Raw genomic sequence first — 7783 nt, 5'->3', positions numbered from 1 at the left:
ATCTATATTGTCACCTTCAAAGTTTACTACAGGTTGTTGTTGTTGTTGTCCTTGTTTAACGTCTACTATATCGCTAGACGTGGTCACTCGGTGCTCGTTTTCGCGTGGGTCAGTTTAGAGTCAAAAGGTCTCTCTAGGTATTTAACTCTTGGTGCCTTGTGCTTGAGTGAAGCTGGTTTACACTACCGCCCCCCTCCCCCATACAATTTTCAGAGGACACGCCACACTAAAACTCCACTGGTCCTGTTTCGCTGTCGTATTCATACCAACAAATGACGATAAATGACTTACAAACGACTTACGTGTGTGTTTCTGTTGTTGTAGGTTCGGTAAAACGCTGAATAGTCTTTAAAACCGGTTTGTTTTTCAGAGAAAAAGGTTCGAAACTATCTTCCTGCCGCTGGACAAAATGGCGGACAAGCACTGACATGGGTCACTGCTTCCGCAGGTGAAAGGTCAAAGTGTTCATACCTGATTACCCAAATAAAACAGTAACTGTCCGATTATACTGTTTGCATGAGCAGCGTTGCAATCTCATTCTCGAAACACTATATCATTTCCCAACAATAGCTTGAAGGCATCCAACGCGATTTCAGGGCAGCAAAACTGGAAATATTCTGAATAAGGCAATCTTTGTGATATTGACAGAGTGTTTCACATGAGCACATTCGACTCAGTATTTGATACTTTGGGCTTTTAAAACTACAGAAACAAGCCATAAGTCCTTTATTTTTTGGGTGGTACCCTAAAAAATCACCCCAGGGCCCTTCCAGTAACCATTTTCCGTTAGAATTGTGGGAATTTTTGCTCTCTGAGGGTCAATATACATTGGGATAGTGTGGTTTCACCTCAGTGTGTAGGTAAGTGACTAGAATATTGGCTTTGAAAAATCGGGTTTCCAAGCCCTAAAAACTGCACTTAAGCTGCATGTAATCACCGACAAGATAAATCCAAAAACAACAACAAAATAATACAACAGCACTTAGTATTTCATGTAGGTATTAAGTCTTTGAATTCATTTATTTCAAAATTGCAAAGCTACATAGAATCTTTACAGTTTGTGATTCTTTAAAACTTGATGTCAAGACCAATTCAACCTGACAAACATAGTAAAACACTTGTTTTTTTATTTATTTATAAGACTGGCAAAAAATGTCCAGACTATACATATGATATACAAAATTGCTAATAAACTGGTGCATGTACCAACTACAGTTGTACTAAGAACTAATACCAAGCTATATAGTACATAGTTACCTAATACTAAAGTTATAGTCCTTTTGAACTACTAGTATATAGTACATGTATAACATTGTGGAACTCACTGCCACTAAGTACAGCAGGGGCTTTGTGTATGAAGATAGGTTAGGCCTAAAAGCTGTCCTGCGTCCACACTCCCCAAACATTTATACAGTTTGGCTCCGGTATGTTTAGCCATTTGTGTGGCTCAATAGACTTTATATGTGGTGGAATAGTCCCACTGGTTACTATGGTTTCACACCAGTATGGGTCCTCATATGTCGGGTGAGAGCAAACCTGTAAGCCGTCCTGAATCCACACTTCCCACACTTGTAGGGTTTTTCTCCTGTGTGTTTAGCCATGTGTTTGGATAGAGTAGACCTGTCAGCTGTCCTGTACCCACACTCTCCACACATGTAGGGTTTGTCTCCAGTGTGCTTAAACATGTGTTCGGCTAAATGGCCTTTATGTGCAGTAGAATAGTCGCACTGGTCACATTTGTATGGTTTTTCCCCAGTGTGTTTAGCCATGTGTTGGTTTAAATCAGCTTTCCGTGCAGCAGAATAGTCACACTGGTCACATTTGTGGGGTTTCTCAGCTGTATGAGTCCAAATATGTCTGGATAGGTCGGACCTGTCAGCCATCCTGAATCCACACTCCCCACACATGTAGGGTTTTTCTCCAGTGTGTTTAGCCATGTGTCGTTCCAAATTGAATTTCTGTGCAGCAGAATAGTCACACTGGTCACACTTGTAGGGTTTCTCACCAGTATGGGTTGTCATGTGCCTGGATAGGTTACGCCTGTCAGCCGACCTGAATCCACACTCCCCACACATGTAGGGTTTGTCTCCAGTGTGTTTGGCCACGTGTCGGTCCAAATTGAATTTCTGTGCAGTAGAGTAGTCACACTGGTCACATTTGTAGGGTTTGTCTCCAGTATGTTTTCTCATATGTACTGAGAGGTTACGTCTGTAAGCTGTCCTGTATCCACACTCCTCACACATGTAGGGTTTGTCTCCAGTGTGTTTGTACATGTGTTCGGCTAAATCGCGTTTCTCTGAAGCAGAATAGTCGCACTGGTCACATTTGTAGGGTTTGTGTACAGAGTGTTTAGCCGTGTGTCGGTTCAATTGGCCTTTCTGTGCAGTAGAATAGTCGCACTGGTCACATTTGTAGTGTTTGTCTGTTCGCAGAGGAATCTCACAGCTTCTCTCAGCCATTTCTAAAAAAACAACAATAAGGCATAAGTAAAACAGACTGAATGACAAAGAAATGTTACCATAATAAACATACCCGCAATTTCATTCTACTTTTCTAAAGCAGCAGTACAGCAAGGTGTAAATTCTTGCAAGCGAAGTTCGTGACAAACCTTTTGACTTTAGTGACACTGCACCAGGGCAATGCCAAGAATTATTTGCATGTCTTCAAATAATGGAGGGACGACTTTGACACAGACCTTTCACAGAGATGAGGAGACCTACTCAAGTACAAGTAAGTACTTCAAATAATTTGCATGAACCCTAACATGAGTAAATTACTACTAGTAATTTTTTTGTAACTTGCTTGTGCAACCTACTATCAATTTTACAGCTTCAAACCTTCTCACTTTGGGCTCCGATTCCCATAGGGCGAAAACTCCGCCTCTTTAAACTGCATGTATAACTACCGCCCCCCTCCCCCATATAATTTTCAGAGGACACGTCACACAAAATTATAAAACTCCACTGGTCAGTTTTGCTGTCGTCTGTATGCCAACAAATGACTATACATGACTAAAAAACGTCTCACCTGTGTGTTTCTGTTGTTGTAGGGTCGGTAAAGCGCTGAATCGGCTCAGATTTCAGAAAAAAAACTATCTTCCTGCCCCTGGACAAAATGGCGGACCCAAAATGGCGGAAAATCGCTTTCGCAGGTGAAAGGTCAAATACTTCCGCCTGGTTACCCAAATAAAACAGTAACTGTCCGATTACCCTGTTTGAGCAGCGTTGCAGTCTGATTCTCGAAACACTCTACTATATCATTTCCCAACAATAGCTTGAAGGCATCCAACGCGATTTCAGGGCAGAAAAACTGGAAATATTCTGAATAAGGCAATCTTTGTGATATTGACAGAGTGTTTCACATGAGCACATTCGACTCAGTATTTCATACTTTGGGCTTTTAAAACTACAGAAACAAGCCATGAGTCCTTAATTTTTTGGGTGGTACCCTAAAAATCACCCCAGGGCCCTTCCTGTAACCATTTTCCGTCAGAATTGTGGGAATTTTTGCTCCATGAGGGTCAATATACATGGGGATAGTGTGGTTTCAACTCAGTGTGTAGATAAGTGTGACTAGTATATTGGTTTTGAAAAATCGGGTTCCAAGCCCTAAAAACTGCACTGGATGCCTGTAAGCTACATGTAATCACCAAAAAGATAAATAGAAAAAAAAAAAACAAAAAAAAACAACAAAAAAACAACGGCACTTAATATTTTCATGTAGGTATGAGCAAGGACATTATAATGTCTCTGGTATGAGATCTTTGAATTCGTTTATTTCAAAATTGCAAAGCCAGGTCACAGTTTGGGATTCTTTAAAACTTGATGTCAAAACCAGTTCAACCTGGCATAGTAAAACACTTTTTTATTTATTTATAAGACTGGCAAAAAATGTCCAGACTATACATATGATATACAAAATTGCTAATAAACTGGTGCATGTACCAACTACTACTAAACCTAGTACATAGTTACCTGATACATGTACTAAAGTTATAGTCCTTTTGAACTATAGAGTATAACATTGTGGAACTTACTGCTACCAAGTACAGCAGGGGCTTTGTGTATGAAGATAGGTTAGGACTAAAAGCTGTCCTGTGTCCACACTCCCCAAACATTTACACAGTTTGGCTCTGGTATGTTTAGCCATTTGTGTGGCTGAACAGGCTTTACATCACGTGGTGGAATAGTCTCACTGGTAACATTTCTATGATTTCACACCAGTATGGGTTCTCATATGTCGGGTGAGAGTAGACCTGTAAGCTGTCCTGTACCCACACTCCCCACACATGTAGGGTTTTTCTCCTGTGTGTTTAGACATAATGTGTCGGTCTAAGTCACTTTTCTCTGCAGAATAGTCGCACTGGTCACACTTGTGGGGTTTGTCTCCTGTATGGGTTCTCATATGTCGGGATAAGTCAGACTTTTGAGCTGCCCTGTATCCACACTCCCCACACATGTAGGGTTTGTCTCCGGTGTGTCTAGCCATATGCTTGGATAGATTAGACCTGTAAGCTGTCCTGTACCCACACTCTCCACACATGTAGGGTTTGTCTCCAGTGTGTTTAGCCATGTGTTCGTCCAAATGGCTTTTATATGCAGTAGAATAGTCGCACTGGTCACATTTGTATGGTTTTTCCCCAGTATGTTTAGCCATGTGTCGGTCCAAATTGCCTTTCTGTGCAGCAGAATAGTCACACTGGTCACACTTGTAGGGTTTCACAGTGACACCAGTATGGGTTCTCATATGTATGGCTAGAGTAGACTTGTAAGTCGTCCTGTATCCACACTCTCCACACATGTAGGGTTTTACTCTATTGTGCTTAACCATGTGTCGGTCCAAATGGCCTTTCCGTGTGGTAGAATAGTCACACTGGTCACACTTATATGGGTTGTCACCTGTATGGGTCCTCATATGTACGATTAGAGCAGACCTGTAAGCTGTTCTGTGTCCACACTCCCCACACATGTAGGGTTTGTCTCCAGTGTGTTTAGCCATGTGTTCGGCTAAATGGCCTTTATGTGCAGTAGAATAGTTGCACTGGTCACATTTATATGGGTTGTCACCTGTGTGGGTCCTCATATGATTGACTAGAACAGACCTGTAAGCTGTCCTGTAACCACACTCCCCACACATGTAGGGTTTTTCCCCAGTGTGTTTAGCCCTAATGTGTCGGTCCAAATTGCTTTTACATGCAGCAGAATAGTCGCACTGGTCACATTTGTATGGTTTTTCCCCAGTGTGTTTACACATGTGTCGGTTTAAATCATCTTTCCGTACAGCAGAATAGTCACACTGGTCACATTTGTAGGGTTTCTCAGCTGTATGACTATGAGTCCAAATATGTCTGGATAGGTAGGACCTGTCAGCCGTCCTAAATCCACACTCCCCACACATGTAGGGTTTGTCTCCAGTGTGTATAGACATGTGTCGGTCCAAATGGCCTTTCCGTGCAGTAGAATAGTCGCACTGGTCACACTTGTAGTGTTTGTCTGTTTGCAGAGGAATCTCACAGCTTCTCTCAGCCATTTCTAAAAACAAGTAAGCAAAACAGACTGAATGACAAAGAAATGTTACCATAATAAACATATCTGCAGTTTCATTCCAGAAAAGTATTTTCTAGCAAAGTTTGTGACAAACCTTTTGACTATATTGATACTGCCCTAGGGCTAGTGATGTATACCGATTCTGTATCAGAAAAAATTGATTTGGTACAGGTCCAAGATACCCAATCCCTCAGTACAGTTTACAGTTAACGATTTTGTTTTGACGCTTGGTTAACTTTATGTATTGTTTAATGTGTTGGTTTCATTGTTTTCATGTGTAACTTGTTGTCACGTACAGGGCATTCCTGAAAAGTAGTGTTTTAAATAGCACTGAGGTCTCTACCCTGTATAGATAAAACAGAAATAAATAAATAAATAAGTACCGTTACTTGTACATCTGTACACATTGCTTTAATCTGTGACCTAAAATAGGGAAATAGCTGGTCCCCCCCCCCTTCCATGGGTCCCAAAGACATGACTGTGTGTTTGTGTTACACACTGACAGTGTTAACTATGCTGAAAGATCTGTTGCATATTAGTTACGCTCCCTGAAAACTGTGTTCTGTTACCTTCAAACTACAATTTACACTACCGCCCCCCTCCCCCATATAATTTTCAGAGGACTTTACATTCGCGACACCCAAAAAAAAAACTCAAATACGAAATAGTCCTACCTTGCTGTCGTATTTATATCAATAAATTACTATAGATGATTACCAAATGTCTCACCTGTGTGTTGCTGTTGTTATTTGGGGCGATATAGCGCTAAATCTTCCTTGAAACCGGCTTAAATTTAGAGATTTTTCAAGTCACAACAAATTTTGTTCAGACGCCATGTTTGTTGTGAGAGTGACCTCTGACCCGATTCGAAATGCCAAAGCGGCAGGAAGATTGTTTCTCTAAAATCTGAGCCGGTTTTAAGGAAGATTCGGCGTTTTGTCGACCCTACAACAACAGAAACACACGGGTGAGACATTTGTTCATGTGTTAGTCATCTGTAGTCACTGGTTTTGGCAAAATACGACAGCAAGTCAGGACTAGTGGAGTTTTTTTGGGTGGTTGGACTTGGAGTACGTGTCCTTATGAGTTATATGGGGAGGGGGGCACATAAACTAGACAGGTAACAGTGTTACATACAGTCAATTCAAAAAACGTCCATATTTTTACAGGTTTGCGATAGCAAAACCTGTTCTATTTTACCTGGATTTTATGGGCGCCGCCATTTTGTTTCCCGTCATGCAATGGGGCAGGTCAAAGTTGAGTGAGGTGCATTGTGGGACCTGTCACAGGCCTACAGTGTAAGGACGACACCTAGCGGTATGTTTGGAAAGAGCAGTAATTGAAAGCCTACCTGGTTGTGTGTTCATTTTGGCAGAAGTGTATAGAGGCGATGGCTTTGACGTAATAAAGGCGAGTCTGATTGTGTTTAGCACTTGACGTAATTTTCTTAGCATGACGGGAAGGAAACTTGGCGGACCTAATGCGGCGGAACTTTAAAGTTGTTTTTTTTATGATGAGATGGTGAGGCTTTGGTATTAGTAGGGTGGTCTTGAGGATCTTGTCGAGGCCGAGCCTAGGGACGACAGATTGTCCTCAAGTACAGGGGTTAGTAGGTGGGATAAGTGGCATGAAGTTTTGGTATGAGTACACTTCCTGATTTCAAGTTCATTATGGAAATTGAAGTTTTTTTTCAAGCTTACCAGTCCATTATACAGTGACTGTATAGGCGTTTGTAAACGTTTTTACGACCTGCCTTTCAGGCTGCTTGAACTTAACAATGCCGTCGCTTGCGACTCTCCATCTGTCTGAAATCCCCTGTCCTCCACCCAACCAAGGAACATAATTGAAGTATCTGATCAAAACGTTAATTATAGCTCACTTTGAACCTATCCTGATCTAATCTAATTGTCATATCCCATAGCTCTGGTCATATCCATTAAATGACACCTTTTCCTTCTGTGTGAGGACTTCTGTGTGGGGTGAACATTTTTCCACGACATACTATACACTTGTGGGATGACCCGAGGCTCGGTGTGTCAACTCAACGGAAGCTAGCCTTGCCTACAGGTCAGCCAACTGCGCGACCCGATCTCCTACCTCTAATTTGCAGCCGTCAACTTCAATTGTAGGTTTTGCCCAGAGGGGCACGTCTGAGTCTACACATTAAGTTCTAGCTGTATAACCTCTACCAGACTTCAGGAGACAGCTCAGGAAAGGGGGCCTGCAAGGGGGGTCCC

The 7783-nt window shown here is 41.8% G+C and overlaps 2 protein-coding genes and 1 pseudogene across 2 annotated transcripts in view; 1 reads left to right on the top strand and 2 right to left on the bottom strand.

Annotated features, from left to right (window-relative positions):
* Nucleotides 1-1224: 1224 nt before the first annotated feature.
* Nucleotides 1225-3326, bottom strand: LOC109481368 (gastrula zinc finger protein XlCGF8.2DB-like). Its single transcript, XM_019783922.1, has 2 exons — nucleotides 3028-3326; nucleotides 1225-2461 (listed from the first exon to the last, which is right to left on the bottom strand). The coding sequence occupies exon 2, from the start codon at nucleotides 2457-2459 to the stop codon at nucleotides 1488-1490; it is 972 nt and encodes a 323-aa protein (XP_019639481.1). The 5' UTR covers nucleotides 2460-2461; nucleotides 3028-3326; the 3' UTR covers nucleotides 1225-1487.
* Nucleotides 3327-3762: 436 nt separating this feature from the next.
* Nucleotides 3763-6406, bottom strand: LOC109481357 (annotated as a pseudogene).
* Nucleotides 6407-6413: 7 nt separating this feature from the next.
* LOC109481356 (zinc finger protein OZF-like) overlaps nucleotides 6414-7783 on the top strand; it is a 9735-nt gene continuing 8365 nt past the window's right edge. The window contains exon 1 of the mRNA XM_019783902.1: nucleotides 6414-6513. The gene's annotated coding sequence lies outside the window, so the exon portion shown is untranslated. The remainder of the gene's footprint in view (nucleotides 6514-7783) is intronic.

The sequence above is a fragment of the Branchiostoma belcheri genome, unplaced genomic scaffold, assembly GCF_001625305.1.
Source record: "Branchiostoma belcheri isolate BF01 breed outbred unplaced genomic scaffold, Haploidv18h27 scaffold55, whole genome shotgun sequence".
NCBI lineage: Eukaryota > Metazoa > Chordata > Leptocardii > Amphioxiformes > Branchiostomatidae > Branchiostoma > Branchiostoma belcheri.
Note: the sequence above shows the minus strand (reverse complement) of the source record. Positions and strands in the feature narration are given on the sequence as shown.